This window comes from Portunus trituberculatus, chromosome 44 (genome assembly GCF_017591435.1).
Source record: "Portunus trituberculatus isolate SZX2019 chromosome 44, ASM1759143v1, whole genome shotgun sequence".
Taxonomy (NCBI): Eukaryota; Metazoa; Arthropoda; class Malacostraca; order Decapoda; family Portunidae; genus Portunus; species Portunus trituberculatus.
The window spans coordinates 23,144,827-23,161,193 of NC_059298.1; the positions used below are offsets into that span (position 1 = coordinate 23,144,827).

The 16,367-nt window shown below is 40.0% G+C and overlaps 1 protein-coding gene across 1 annotated transcript; it reads right to left on the reverse strand.

The window, feature by feature from the left end:
• Positions 1-2,544: 2,544 nt before the first annotated feature.
• LOC123518882 lies at positions 2,545-9,782 on the reverse strand. Its single transcript, XM_045279934.1, has 3 exons — positions 9,548-9,782; positions 6,341-6,465; positions 2,545-4,477 (listed from the first exon to the last, which is right to left on the reverse strand). Exons 1-3 carry the CDS (start codon positions 9,626-9,628, stop codon positions 4,372-4,374), a joined length of 312 nt encoding a protein of 103 aa, XP_045135869.1. The 5' UTR covers positions 9,629-9,782; the 3' UTR covers positions 2,545-4,371.
• Positions 9,783-16,367: the final 6,585 nt, after the last annotated feature.

Consider the following 16,367-nt stretch of genomic DNA (forward strand, 5'->3'; position numbering starts at 1 on the left):
AAGATAATGACAAAAATAATTAGAGAAATTCTTGCTTTTTCCCGAGGGCTCGCGCCTCCTTGGAAATTACTGACTCCCCTCTAGAGAAGGCACGCTCCAGATTAAGAACCGCAAAGTTAGATCATTCTTGGTACCACGAACACCACCTGCAATGTCGCCCTTGCCATCCTGCACCTCACCACCCTCGTTACCCACGACGCCGCCAGCCTCAGGCACCTTTGTCTCAAATTAATTACCCTCGGCCCTCGCCACCGCGACCTGCAGGTGCACCGACACAGGGAAGAGCCCTACCTGCCTGCAACAAGCACCGACCACAAGTACATGGCTGTCTACAGTCTATAGTCAGGCTGATTAATAACCACTGATCTCACTCCTAGTCTTGTTTGGTGGTACTCTCAATACTTATGATGTTTTCTTTCCAGATTTAATGTAAGTCGTTGGCTCCATATGTTTTATGAGTTCCTATCAATAAACCGTTAATTACCATTATTAACATTATTAATTACATTGCTATTATCATTATTAGGTAAATCTTACCAATAGCACCCCCTAAGTATTTTCAAATACCCCCTTCCCCCTCAGCAAGCTTGGAGGCACATGGGGTATCGGGGGTTTTGAGGGGGAACACAAATTTAACATAATTTGTTCCCAAAAAAGTCTACGGATCCCCTTACCTTAAACTGGCTGGGGGACTGTGCCCTCCAGACCCCCTTCTAGGGTCTTTACCCTAACCTAACCTAACCTAAACGTCTTCTAGCAAGACGCTCCCTAGACCAAACTAACTGGGGGCTGCGCCCCCCAGACCCATTACGATCTTTACCCTAACCTAAATGTCTTCTAGCCGGGGAAGCTACGCCCACAGACCCCTCCAAGGAGTCACAGCGGTCGCATGCTCACCAACACCCGAACTCTCCAAGCTCGCGAGCGGGGCGACAAGCTCCGTCGTCATTGTGGACTGTTTTTGGGAGGCACCTTCCAAACTTTGAGAGCTTGTGTAGGACACACTACGACCGCCCGCCACAAAACCACAAAAAAAATGTGTAACGTGTTGTGCATAAATTACTTCATCACTAAATGTCAGTATTTTACTGCTTCGTTAGGAGGTGCTATTGGTAAGATTATCCTTATTATCATTATTACTATATACACATTAAATGAGTCTTTTTATATAATATTTGTTGCCTTGGTCAATAGCCTTCTTCCATAAAGGCGCTCACACGCACAAGCGCACACGCACAAACGCACAAACACAAACCTCTTAATGTGTAGCCATGTTCACCTGGCAGCAAGTAGATACGGGATGTAACTCGAGGAGTTGTGGCCTCGCTTTCCCGGTTTGTGGTGTGTGTTGTTGTCTCAGTCCTATCCGAAGATCGGTCTATGAGCTCTGAGCTCACTCTGTAATGGGGATGGCTGGCTGGATGACAAGCAGACGACCGTAGTGACACACACACACACACACACACACACACACACACACACACTACTTACACTGCCCTTCGTATCCAAGGACGGTCTAAAATGCAATATACTGACATCCAAGAAACTTAATCTAAATATTACCAAATAAACGCGAACGAGAGAACAGGCAATGATGCACTTAACGAGCTATTCAGGCAGGACTGCACACTACGTGGCAGCAGCAGTGGTACTGGTTAGTCACGTGACCGGCCACGGCCTGAAGAATGACTGTCTGGCTCTACGTATTCAAGTTATAATACAACTGAGCTTTGCGTACAGGTAATTCACCATAAGAAAACCACTCAATATATAAATGCATGAACAATACCAGGATTTAAATAACACAATTGCTCGACGCATTTCCTATCTGGCCCCATCACGAGTTCACTCCCTTAAAACTATTCGTTATGCACCCCACTCCAAGTCATTATTAAGATTATCATAATATTCAGGTACTAGAAGAAGAAGAACAACAACAAGAACAAGAAGAACAAGATGACGAATGAGAAGAAAAAGAATAGTAATATAAGCACCCAAGTCGACAACCCTCACCTCAAGCCAGCCATTGCACGCTGCCTTGGTATCTCCTTTGTTATACGTTCCTCCTTCCAGCTCAACACCACGCACAATATCCATGCTTCCGTATAGACCACTTGCCTACCCATTCACGTAACGAAGCTTGCTGGATGATCGAAATGTTCATGTACACTTTCGGACCATAGTTCAGCACAGGACACAAGCTCAACCATCCTAACTCACTGACCGATCTTCACTGATTGTCGAGATGAGATCGAGTTGAGATGGCACATATCGGGAAAATATCGAACATGCTTATTTTCTTGATCTTCTTTCAGTTTAGAGTGTTATATCTTTAATCAGTATATTTCTATATCTTCATAATGTCATTGAGATATATAAGACTATTTTGTGTTATTATATTTACTATCTGGCTTTGATCGTCGTCTCTTACCAACATTATCGAACATCCTTACTTTTCTTCTTCTTCTTCTTCTTGTAACTACTGTATTACTCTTATTACTCTTACCAACACATAACACAACTTGAGAATTACAGTAAAACATCGATAATCATATTCTTTATTAGGTGTTCATTATTAACAGCAGAGTACAGTGCATTGTGGAGTGAAGGAGCCTGTCGCTGTACCTTTTTGACACCACGACGCTTGCTTTGTTGCTTACCATGACACCACACAACAAAGGAAACGTCTCTATTTTCCTTTAGATCAACAGTATCCACTCCAAGCCACGACTCCACTGGCTATTTACATGTATACTGTAGCGAAAATAACTCGAAGAGCAGCCACTACCTTTATAGCATACTAGTGATTAAAGCAACTGAAAAAAAAAAAAAAAAAAAATCGCTTCATTTTGATCAAAGAAAAGTCAAGGTGTTATGATTAACTTCAAAGTAAATTTTATGAAACTCATGGATGAATGGAGATTACATTTATTTAGGTAGACTGAATCAAACTCGGAAATAAGATAGATTAAAGAAATTAGTGGAGCTAAGCGTGCTGTAGCCTAACCTTAAATTGCTGCATTGTTGTATGTAATGTAGGTAGAGATTTCTTTCTCTCTCTCTCTCTCTCTCTCTCTCTCTCTCTCTCTCTCTCTCTCACATTTTTTTTTTTTCTTAGCTCACAATTTGGTTATTATGGAGAGACATAATATTATCTTTCGGCTTGTCCATGTTACAGGTGACCATATAGCGATTATAAGAACTTCACATCATTAAAAAAAAAAAAAAAAATAGTAAGCAATTAATGAATCACAATAGTATGTAAAAGTGTTAAGTACAAGAATAAAAGAAAAAAAAATAATAGTAAGAGTTAGCAACGGACAGATATGACAATTTTCTATACGACGATGAAGCATAGTTATAGTTACCTGTAATGATGTTGACTTACATGAACGTTAATGTGAAGATGTCCCAGTACCAAAAACTGAATGGAGGAACTAGAAATATGAAAACCCAATGAAGACATCACTCCACTAACGAAGAAAATCAAGGAAGACATGTCTCACAATATCCACGAAAAAGGAGAGAGTGAGGACGTGGCAGTAGTCTCTCTCTCTCTCTCTCTCTCTCTCTCTCTCTCTCTCTCTCTCTCCACTATTAAGACAAACTAAAAAGATAAACCTAAAATCATCTTGACAAAACATGAAAGCCAAAGAAGGACATATCAAAATCTCTCTTCTACATAAATCAAATGTATAGAGAATTTCGTTATAATTTTTCTCTTCGCGAAAATATAGCGGTAAAAATATCGTACCTATAAATTGTTCACACGCACAAAAAAAAGCACTAAGAACATCCAATGAATTCCCGCACACAGCTGCTGAACGCAAGTCGTGATGAAAGTAACAGAACACACCTTTTTTTTATGCAAGAGGGGAAACTGGCCAAGGGCAACAAAAAATAAATAAATAAAAAAGGCCCACTTGATTGCCAGTTCCCTCAAAGATAAGAAGAATTAGCCAAAAAGTCAGGGATAAATGTCTTGAAACCTCCCTTAAAAAAAAAAAAAAAATCAAGTCGTAGGAAGCTGGAAATACAGAAGCAGGCAGGTAGTTCCAGAGCTTACCAGAGAAAAGCATGTACTCGTTACTTATTACTCCACATCAGGGCGAAGGAGCAGCTCGAAGAATGGGAGCTACTTACAAAACTCACACTAAACATTTTATTCATTAAAGCGATGAAGTGACACCATTGAAAGGGGGGTGAAAGAGAAAAGAAAAAAAAAAAAAAAAAAAAAGGCGAGTTTACGTCAAAAGCGCAATCTATGGACTTAAACAGGCGTTCTCTTTATTCCCCGCGGCTGCAACCTGCCTTTCCCCATACCAGGTCGATCCCCACCTCTCCTCACCGCCTTCGATCGTCCACGCATCTTCACACGTAAGGCGAGGAAATGATTCTGCGGCACCTGTAGATGTACGCCTCCTGCAGCACGTCATCCTCCACCCTGACGCAGCGGGTGGTGGGCGGACACTCACACCTGCAAGTATTGCCAACACCACATACTTGTGTAGTCAGCGGACAGATGGATGGATGGATGAGTTGATGAATAGATGCATAGATAGGTGGGAAGGTAATTAGGTCCTTAGATTCTTAGGTAAGAAAGACAGACAGAGAGAGAGAGAGAGAGAGAGAGAGAGAGAGAGAGAGAGAGAGAGAGAGAGAGAGAGAGAGAGAGAGAGAGAGAGAGAGAGAATGGTCAGTGATATATATATATATATATATATATATATATATATATATATATATATATATATATATTTAAATACGTAGACAGATAGATAGAGAGCGATAGATAAGTTTACTGGACAAAATAACACAGGATAGCAGTATTATGCATATTTTGCATAATTAAATGTAGTGATTCTTTATAAAGCTTAAATAAAATGAAAAAATTTAAGAAAGAACGATGACAAAAGAGAGAAACAAACAGACAAACATACAAGCACACTCTTACACCCTCGACCCACCCACCGACACTGTCCCCCCTCCACACACACACACACACACACACACACACACACACACACTGACAGAAACAAAATAGAATGCATTGCAGACTTAACAAACGAATGGTATGCAGTTCACGAAAGAATCCCAGCAACTGTTCCCGATCACTAAAGCAATTACAACTGTCATAAAGGTAATTGATCGAAGCACACCTACACACACCTGAGCAGCGGAGAGTAGTAGTAGTAGTAGTAGTAGTAGTAGTAGTAGTAGTAGTAGTAGTAGTAGTAGTAGTAGTTGTTGTTGTTGTTGTTGTTGTTGTTGAAGAAAAAGAAGAGGAAGAAATATAAGAAAAATTAAGAAAAAAGAAAGAAAAGAAATATATATGATGATGAAAAAAAGTAGCACTAGCAAAAGTAGTAGTAGTAGTAGTAGTAGTAGTAGTAGTAGTAGCAGTAGCAGTAGTAGTAGTAGTAGTAGTAGTAGTAGAAGTAGCAGTAGCAGGAGTAGTAGTAGTAGTAGTAGTAGTAGTAGAAGTAGCAGGAGATACTGTTGTTGTTGCTGTTGTTGTTGTGATTGTTATTTTTTGTTGTTATTGTTGAAGAAAATAGGAATATATGAAAAAAAAGGAAAGAAAAAGGAAGGAAAAAAAAGGAAGAATATATGAAAATGATGAAAATGGAGAAGTAGTACAGTAAGTCCCCGCACTTGGCGAATCTCAATTTGGCGAAATTCCCTTTTGGCGGTAGGGTGGCCACGGACCATCGAGTATACATTTGGCGATTTGAATTCAAACTTGGCGGTCCCCTGGCGGCCGCACGGCGAATTACGCGGCTCCCCGGTGATGTCAGACCTCTCTAAACCTATCAGAATGCAGTGTGAGAGTCCCCTTCAGCCATTTTGTTTGTGCTACCCTCTGTTCTGCTAGCGTGGGAACAAATTCTGGCGATTTACTGCCAACATGGCCTCTACCAGCGCAGCAGGTGGTACCGGTGGGGGTAAGGACAATGGTGGTGGAGGCAAATACGAGAGTGGGCGAGGGAAACGGGTGGAAAAACGGGAGTTACAGCTTTTATATCAGGTCTTATTAGCTTTATTTATTGTTTATGGTCTGTTTTGTACATTTTCTAATATGTGAAGGCAAAAGATTTTATTCCAGCTCGAAAGATGGTATTTTAGGGGTCAAAAAAGGGACTTTGGCAATGACCAACGACTGATTGAGGCATTTTTTAGGCAATTTATATGGTATAAATGATTCATGTTTGGCGAAATTCACATTTGGCAGTAGTTTCACCAGACGAATTAATTCGCCAAGTGCGGGGCCTTACTGTAGTAGTAGTAGTAGTAGTAGTAGTAGTAGTAGTAGTAGTAGTAGTAGTAGCAATAGACTCACTGGTTGCGGAGGTAGTAGATGTGTCTCCTCAAGTCACCGTAGATCTCCCAGCCGCAAATGCTGCGGCTGTCGCAGTACCGCCCCACCATGTTGAACGCCCCGCCCGAGGCCCCGCTAATGGACCGCTGCGGGGAGGCAAAGACAGCCCGTGAAATAAAAAAAAAAAAAAATGCTGAAAGTTAAGTACTGAGAAAATAATGAGATGAAAAACGGATTGAAAAAAAAAGGAAAAAAACAAAAACAAAACGAAGGTTAGAAAAATAGGAATTGTCTTTCTTTTATCTATAATATGGACGAATGGAAAGTGTTTCATTACCTGCTAATAAGAGATAATGTTAGGTAAATTACACAATTAGTTACTAGAATTTCTTATAAAATGGATGATATTTCAGTAACTTTTTTGTATGTAAACGAAAAGTTACATAAGTGACATAAGTAGTTTAGATCCTTTCAAAAACAACGTAATCATGAGTCACTGAAAACAATTTATGTTGCTGAGTGATTCAATGAAGTGCCAACCAAACTCATAAATAGATTAAAAATACGATATTCAATCGGTCTTCATCCTTCATCAAGTTGTTTGTCCAAGGGTCATTATCCATATTATAAAGTTAATTATACTGCCGACCACAAAGAAGCCCTATCTGCCTTCATCTCATTACCGTGCATTGGACCAGACATCACCAAGGCAGGATACCCATTTCCCACTTCAAGCAAAACAAAGATTTGTTGAGCTGCCTGTTTATTTCTGATGGCCTTCACATCTATTAAGAAATACCAAACACGAGTCACCAGCCCCCACAGCGCGCCACCTCCTGGGAATGACAGTTCAAGAGGCCGTTGAGGAGCGAGTGGAGGAAAGAATGCGGCAGTGGCTCGAATGTCCAGAGCTAGAATGAAACGTACTGGACACCGTTGAACCCACTTGTCCACCTTATCCACACACACACACACACACACACACACACACACACACACACACACACACACACATACGTATTGACCCTCGGAATACGCTGAAAGTGAAGGTTAACTCTGGATTTTAGTGACGTTCAGTTACTTGTTGTCAAAGTGAGCTTGGACGACTTCAGTTAGTAAAAGAATATAACGATAGACACTGCATCGGAGGTTTTCTCTGAGCGATTACTTAGTGGTGTTTTGAAAAATCATCCTGCAAATTTGCGCTTGAACATTTCGTAAAGATTAAGAAAAGTGCAGTCAAATGATTTTGTTGACGTGTGGAAAACTACTACTACTACTACTACTACTACTACTACTACTACTACTACTACTACTATTACTACTACTACTACTAACCCCATACCCACACACACACACACACACACACAAAATAAAAAAGAACCAGAACCAGAATCTATTTTCCCACACACGACAAAAAGGATCACAAGACATTCACAAGATTCCAGAGATGATAAAACCTTCCCGGCAGCCACTCTTGTATTACCTTCTGCTGGCTGTTAGCGCTTTAGGATCACAGAGCCAAGCCACTATACGTAATATGAGCTGCTGCCATGTAAGGTGTGATATGAAACTCCTGCCAGCTTTTGAAGGGAACCAAGGCATTTGTGACAGAAGGCGAATATGAAAGATCTCCATCAATCTTCCCTTTGATGGCGGGTGGAGGGAAAGGAGAACAGGAAGAAGGGAGGGATGGATGGACGAAGGGAGCGTAGGACGATAGTGGAAGAAATATTGCTTTCTTTCTTTCAGTAATTAGCCAAGCAGGTGTTGCATGTATAGGTGTGTACGACAGGTGGCCGGCTGAACTAATTAAAGGTGTTTAGTACTTCAAACGGTGGGACTGTTTTAACAAGTCGCGAAAATTAGGTTCTCTCTCTCTCTCTCTCTCTCTCTCTCTCTCTCTCTCTCTCTCTCAACAACAACAACAACAACAACAACAACAACAACAACAACTACTACTACTACTACTACTACTACTACTACTACTACTACTACTATTACTACTACTACTACTACTACTACTACTACTACTACTACTACTACTACTACTACTACTACTACTACTACTACTACTACTACTACTACTACTACTACTACTACTACTACTACTACTACTACAAGCACTGCTACTACTACTGATACTACTACAACTACTACTACTACTACTACTACTACTACTACTACTGCACTGCCACCACTGTAATAATACCACCGCAACCACCACCACTACTACCATTACTACTACCACCACTACTACTACCATTACTACTACTACAACACTGCCACTACCACTAACACTAATGCAACCACCACCACCACTACTATTACTACCACAACCACTGCTACTACTACTGCTACTACTACTGCTACTACTACTACTACAACAACTACTAATACTACTACTGCTGCTACTACTACGACTACTACTACTACTACTACTACAAGCACTGCTACTACTAATACTACTACTACTGCAACTACCACTACTACTACTATTACTACTACAACTACTGCTACTACTACTACTACTACTACCACAACTACTACTACTACTACTACTGCTACAACTACTACAACTACTGCTACTACTACAACTACTGCTATTACTACTACTGCTACTACTACTACCGAACAGTATCCTTAACACTCGCACAACACTTCATCCAAATTATGAAAGTTTGCAGAAAAGGTCAGAGTAATCAATCTAAAGAATCAGGTAATTACCATCGACTTTTGATCTACTCTGATGCCAACATAGACCCTTCAGATATTGAGATGAAAAGCGCTCTCTCTCTCTCTCTCTCTCTCTCTCTCTCTCTCTCTCTCTCTCTCTCTCTCCGCCAATCTTTACACACACACACACACACACACACACTGCGAAGAAAATTGGTTAAAAATTTTGAGTACGTTTAAGGTATCATTAATATACTCTCATAAATACGTTTCAATAAGGTGATGAATTTAGTATCTTAAAATTACTGACTGGAAATAACTGAATATAGGAGATGTAACAAACATTCATGACTTCAAGGGGAACTTAGATGAAGGCAGGGCGAAGACGGGACATCAACTACTGTTACATCACACACACACACACACACACACACCAATAAGAATTACAGTATCATCCAACCTTTTACTTTATACGTATGTGTTGATCAGGATAAAGATAAATCATTATTACCATAGATCTCCTATAAAAAGGCGCAGGCCCTTTTTTCTCACCTCCTCAATGTTCCTGCCTGTCGCCGTCGCCACCAGCAGCAGCACGACCACCACCACGTTGCAGCTTATCGCGTGCTTCATCCCCGAGAGCGTCTGAGTCACTAGTGAAGCACGGAGACTCAGGTAAGTGCGCGTGGCTAACGTTTGTGCTGGCTCAGGCGTGACATGCGGCCTTTATAGATCTCGCCCGTCGACTGCCATCTGTTGCAGGAATCGGCGGAAAAATGTCGTGTTATGTAATTCCTGATGTACAGAGTGGGTCATTAGTTTCCATACATACGAAAAATAAAGATTTTATTTTGGACAGAGATGGGGAGAGGGTGCAAACTTTCCAACTAGAATTTTGTTTAATGATGCAAATTTTTATGTTAATTGAGAGGTTAATCAACAAAACCTACGTTATTGAAGTAATGAGAACCCTAACTGGCTGTGTCTGAGTAAGATGCAAGGTGCCAGTAAATTGATGGTGTGGGCTGGGAGATGGGGTGACAGCATTATTGGATCAGTGAAAATCTTAATGCCGAAAGGTATCTTAGCATGTTGCAAGAAGAAATTTTCCCATTCCTGGTAAACGAGGAAGGTAACAACCCAGTTTACTTCCAGCACGATGGAGCTCCGTCTCATTATGGTCATCAAATGCGTCGGAATTTAGATCAGCAGTTTCCGGATACCTGGGTTGGTCGGCGTGGTCCTAAGGAGTGACCTTCCAGATCCCCAGATCTCTCCCCCCTTGATTTCTATCTTTGGTGGCACTTCAAGGCCATGGAGACAAATCACCTCAAGGAACGTATATCACCAACAGCATTACAAGCACATCACAAGTGCTAATGCCTGTTCATCAACAGTAGGAAACACATATCAAAATATGTTTTCAAACAATGATAATCATATAAAAACCATTATATAGATCAAAACGGTTGCCCAAAATAAAATGTTTATATTTCCTAAGTATGGAAACTTATGGCCCACCATGTAGTACTTCTTGCGGCTACACCTGAAACTTTCCGCTGCTGCTGCGTGCATTTTTTCAGTATTTTGTTTCTTATGTAAGAGGAAAACTGGCCAAAGGAGAGAGAGAGAGAGAGAGAGAGAGAGAGAGAGAGAGAGAGAGAGAGAGATAACGCCAACTCAGCTGCCAGTCTCCGTGCAGGTCCGAGAGAGTTAGCCAAAAGAAAGATAAATTTCTTGAAATCTCCCTTTTATATGAGTTCGAGTCATAAGAAAATGAAAATACAGAAGCAGGTAAAGAGTTCCAGAGTTTACCAGAAAAAGGTATGAATGGTTGAGAGTACTGATTAACTCTTGCATTAGAAGAGGTGGACAGAACAGTGATGAGAGGAAGAAGAAAATCTTGTGCAGCGAGGCCGCGGGCAGCGGGATGAGGAGTCATGCAGTTAGCAAAATCAGAAGAGCAGTTGGCATGAAAATTGAAAATAGTGGAAGATAGCGAAAGATGAGGTTAATAAAAACATCCATTCATAGTAACGTGTCGGTTCGTGCCATCACCATTGTCATCAACATATCCACTGCTGTATGAGTCTTGCCAATCTTCACTCATTTCTCGGCTGTGCCATCTATTCCATCCCTGTCAATATACATCACTGCAGCTCCCCCCGCCACAGTGAGTTCTGCTGTTACCATTGCACACCACTGCTCACCTCCCAATCATCAATCACAGTGCAAACACTTGATATTATACGATATTAAAATTCACTTCTACTTCTTATTTTGACCTCAACTTCACAATGTAATCACCAAAAACCTTATAAATCATTGAAAATACCCAGTAACTATGTATATTTTCAGCCTCGACTCCATCTTAAATAAATCAATAATAATAATAATAATAATAATATTATTATTATTATTATTATCATCATCACATAGTACCAAGTCTCACCAAGATTGAATGAGAGTATCAGCGGGTGGTTGGTTGGTCTTGGTAGTGATGGGATAAAAACAATCTCTTAGCAAAACAATAAACAAAAGATGCATGTAAGATTAAACAAGAATATAACAGCTGACTTACAAGTTTACAGCTATGCAAGTGTAGAGGACTACTGACTGTAAAGAGCAACAAACATAAAGGCAGGCTCACACGTGCTAATTTGGAACTGAATTTGCAAGTCGCCAGAAGTATCCACTGAGCCCTTCTAGTCGGAAAACGTCATACATAGCGACTGGAAATTATCGACTGGTTGGCGCCTTGGCGGGAAGTGTGTAAACAAACAGCTACCCGCCAAAATGTCTTCCTCCAGTGACGATGCTGAAGCGGTGGCTGCTCTTCTTTTGGCGTACCGGAAGTCAACAGAAAAGAACATGCCCGTGGATGCGTCCCTGGCTAAGTAAAAGGAAAGAAAGAAGTGTCTACCACACACTAATCTTAGTTAAGAAGACTATGCACAATTGCGATCAAATCAAACCCTACACACGTCTTAATCCTCACCTCCTACAACACCTGTATTGAGAGAAAGTGTTCTTGGGATAGTGGCAGCTATTTCGTCAAACGACTTCGCGGAAGCTTTTTTTTACTGTCAGGTCCCAGATGTGTTCCTTTTCCCTCATCAACTCCATCTCTAAACTTAGAGATCACATTTTCAAAGCTTACTGCGTGACGTCACAACTTAAATAAAGTCGCAAGTCGACTGAACAAGACCAACATGTTGGTCTTGTTTTGCGACTGGTTTATTTACCGACTTGCAATGTCAGTCGCAAATCCAAAGTCCCACTGCAATTAGATCTGCACTTACACAGAAACACTGGAAGACTGTAGCTCATTAAATATAGTTTTCTTCTTTCTTTTGAAGACAGATTAACATCTCAGAGCAGCAGCTGGTCAATTCTGCCACACTGCAGCTCAGATATTGGTGATAATGAAAAAGGAAAATAGAGGGCAGACTTCATTAAGCTTGTAACAATGAAATGTAAAGTTGAAGAAGAATGTAAGTTATAATGCATAACTTTAGAAATACTGCAGGATCACCTCATGTGTGCAACTGAAGTGCTGACACACAAATACTGTTGTCATGTTACTGATGTCATGTTATAAAAATCATTTGGGTGTGATAAGTGATGTTTTGACACAAGTTTTTATATACATTTTTAGGGAAATTTACAATAATGTATAAAAATATATTCATATACTGCAATTTCTAATGAAATATTCATATGTAAAAATACATGGTAAAGGTTATTATTATAATATTTATAGTATACATAGAAAGTCATTAAACAATATGTATAACAAAAATAGATCTAGTAAAAATTTACTCTGAAGAAAACATACAAAAGTGTGTGTAACGAAGGAGTGAAGTTTCAACAGGAGAGGAAGTTCACTTGGAAGGGGAAAGGACTGCAGGAAGCATGTGTGTGAGGCAGGTGCTAATATATAATCGTAGGGAGAAGTGGAAGGTCCTCGCTGTGGCCACCACACTTAAAGGAATAGATGCATGAACAGAAAAATAAAGAAAGTCTATATAGTTTTTACATAATAATATAACAAAAATAAAACATTATACAATACAAACCTCTAGCCTTATTAGTATTATAATAATACAGTATACTTTATAACCTTTATAAAGAACTTAAACTACCTACCTATTTGTATATTAGTTAATGTGAACTGAAGAATATTGGAAATTCAAACCTTAACGCATGATAAGTCTTTCTTGACCTCCTCTGTGCTCCTCAGATTCAGTACCAACTCTATCACAGAATCACTTCTTTGCTTAGCACATTTCATGAAACAGTAATTCCAAAAAGGATTTCAATACTTAAAAGCTTATTAATCTTAATACCAAAGGCACAATGCTTTCAGCGTTGACATACAAAACCTGACTATCTTACAAAAAAGGCACAGGCTAATACAGTGATGCATTCATACATTTAAAAAGAGAATGGATGCAAAGTGAAAAGAAGCTTAGGATGAAAAATATTCAGAGATGAAGGAATGAGAGAGGAAGACAAGTAATAAATGATGGACATGAGAATGTATATGGTGATGCAAATGTTGGGAATATTTTAGACCTTAAAAAAAGTTATTTGAATGTGAAGGAGAGGCTGCTGGAAATAAAAGTGGAAAAGAAGAAAGGGAATATGTGTCCATACTGTATGAACATAGATGATAGAGAAAAAGAGGGGAAGTAGGTGTGCACAAGAGACACAGAGAAATATATTCTATAAAAAAAAAGTGGGAAGAAAGGACTATTGCAATGTAAAACAGTGTGAAACACGTGATACAAGAGAATAAAAGAAAACTGAATGAAAATTTTGTAATGTGACTGATCCAGACATATAGAAGATGGAAAGCTATACTGGAGGGATTAAGAGTAAGAGAAAAAGATGAATGAATTCAAGCAATGAAGGGAACAAGGTGAAAGATGAGGATGGGATGAAAAAAAAAAAAAAAAAAAAAAAAAAAAAGGCTTTGACAAGATGGTTGGCCTATTTAAAAAATCTGATAATTATAAAAAGTGAAGGTGAGGCACAGGTGACATGCATGGAAATGACATGCGGTTGTTGAAGATTAGGTACATGAACAAGAAAAAATACAACTATCAACAAGCTATTTTCTTTCTGTATCTATCTATCTATTTCTAACATTTTGCTCATTCCAATGGCATGGCCATGGCAGAGGAGCCTCCATCTTTCCCTATCATACCATTGCACTCTTATAAGTTCAAGTACTTAGCCTCTACTAACATCTCTTTCACACACAGGGTGACAACCTGCCCCATGAAATATGGAATCGTTCTGTAATGAAAAGCGAGATGTAGCATTCTGTTTTGATTCAATACATAACGCCAACTGTTACATATTTGACAGTGTGTATAGTCAAGTATTTTAAATCATTAACTCAAAATTATTATGGCCAAATATTGAGTCAAACATACTACAACTAGTTTACAAAAAGAGGAGTTTGTCAGTGGTTATTGTGTGATATGTAACAAGTTCACATCATGCGCTCTCCTTCCCCCCTTCCACCAATGGCTAAAGCCTACCAGTCTACAAGTTAGGGCTGGAGAACACTGCTGATGTGTAGTTTACCAGCTCTGCCAAATAGAGCAATGGTTACCTCTTAAGGTTCTCCCTCCCTGCCTCCTTACCTCATCCAAAGGCAAAGATGCAGAAGCTACTGGGTTCCATAATCCTATTTACACACATATTACCTTACCCTATCCCTCCATCTCCAAAGTTGTCTTCCTCTTCTATCAGCACCAGCTTAACTCATAAACACTTTCTTTATAAACTCTTCCCACTCCATCTTATCAATACAACCATACCCTCTCGATGTATTCCTATCAATCCTCTCTGTAACTTATACCACTTATGTGTTCACTCATATCACACCTCTTACACATGCTTTCAAGGCTCTAACACTGGCATCTTGTCATCCCACATGTCCCTCACAAATAACTCACCCAAGCAACAAAAATTTAGTCATTGTACACTATTCCACATCTAGGTCTCTCACCCATACATCAATGTTGGCTGGAGAATAGTATATTCCAAATTTTCCTTTAAATACAAAAGCATAGTTTTCCCATTTATGAATCTTGCAAGTGACTGAATGATACATCAACTTTTCACAACCGGATCCCTTACCTCTCCACCCGCTTTATTCTGTTCATCAAGCACAGTATTCTGATGACAAGAACAATTGGATACCAGAACAAAAAGGGAGAAACTCTGGATGAAATTATAAATATTTTTCTTTACAGTATGGGGGAGGAAGTGTGATTGAATGAGTGAACAGAATATATGGGATAGCATGGGAGACAGAGAGGATACCACGAAGGTGGACAAAAGCCATCAACTGTTTCAATCAAATTAGAGAGACAAAGGATCCAAGGTACTAAATTGAGTGAGAAGTGCCTGTCCTATGAAGGAAGGACGGTGAGGGTGATGGAAGTTAAATATGACTATAGATAGTCTATGTCTACCTACAAACCTGGATAGGTAAGGCAGGGTGTGTCTACATCTATGCATAGTATTCTCATCCACAAGTTTTCCCCCATACCTCAGCTTGAGGGTCCCTGGGGAAGCAACGACCAGTCATCAACAACCACAATGTGCAATATACCCAGATCTCTGTACCAACACCTGACAATAGAGTTGGTTTACTGGTGCTGTACCATGACAGACTTGTCCACACCCTGCATTTAATCCAATCAGCTAATCTGATCAGATATCAGGAAAACCTCTCACTCAAGAGACTCGAAGCTCCACCTGTACAGTAAGCCCCGCACTTGGCAAAATAATTAGTCTGGTGAAACTACCACCAAATGTAAATTTTGCTCAGCACAAGTTCTTTATACCATATAGATTGCCTAAAAAATGCCTCAATCAGTCTTTGGTCATTGCCAAAGTCCCTCTTTTGACCCCTAAAATACCATCTTTCGAGCTGGAATAAAATCTTTTGCCTTCACATATTAGAACACATGTATAAAACAGACCAATAAACAATAAATAAAGCTAATATGACATGATATAAAACCTGTAACTCCCGTTTTTCCACCCGTTTCCCTCGCCCACTTTCATCCTTTCATTGTCCTTACCAACACCTGTATCACCTGTTGTGCTGGTAGAGGCCAAGTTTTTTTTTTTTTTATACCATGTGGGCTTTTCATGGGAATTTATGGGCTAAAGGGGATACTTTTTAGGGTACCTCCTATCTCAAAGCCCACCCGCTAGGAAACCGTTGCCCTGAGTGAGGAAGCCCAACCTGCACTCAGACTGTGGACAGGATTCGAACCCGTGCGCTTGGAGACCCCTTGGATCCCAAAGCACGCATGGTTCCACTGTACCACGGCGGTAAATC

What these genes read in the sequence shown, in the direction of transcription:
- LOC123518882 (XM_045279934.1), bottom strand. Translation starts at nt 9,628, where the DNA reads ATGAAGCACGCGATAAGCTGCAACGTGGTGGTGGTCGTGCTGCTGCTG. An exon ending in CAGGCAGGAACATTGAGGAG is followed by an intron (nt 6,466 to 9,547) that starts GTGAGAAAAAAG and finishes GCCTCCCCGCAG; the next exon opens with CGGTCCATTAGCGGGGCCTC. An exon ending in ATCTACTACCTCCGCAACCA is followed by an intron (nt 4,478 to 6,340) that starts GTGAGTCTATTG and finishes CAATACTTGCAG; the next exon opens with GTGTGAGTGTCCGCCCACCA.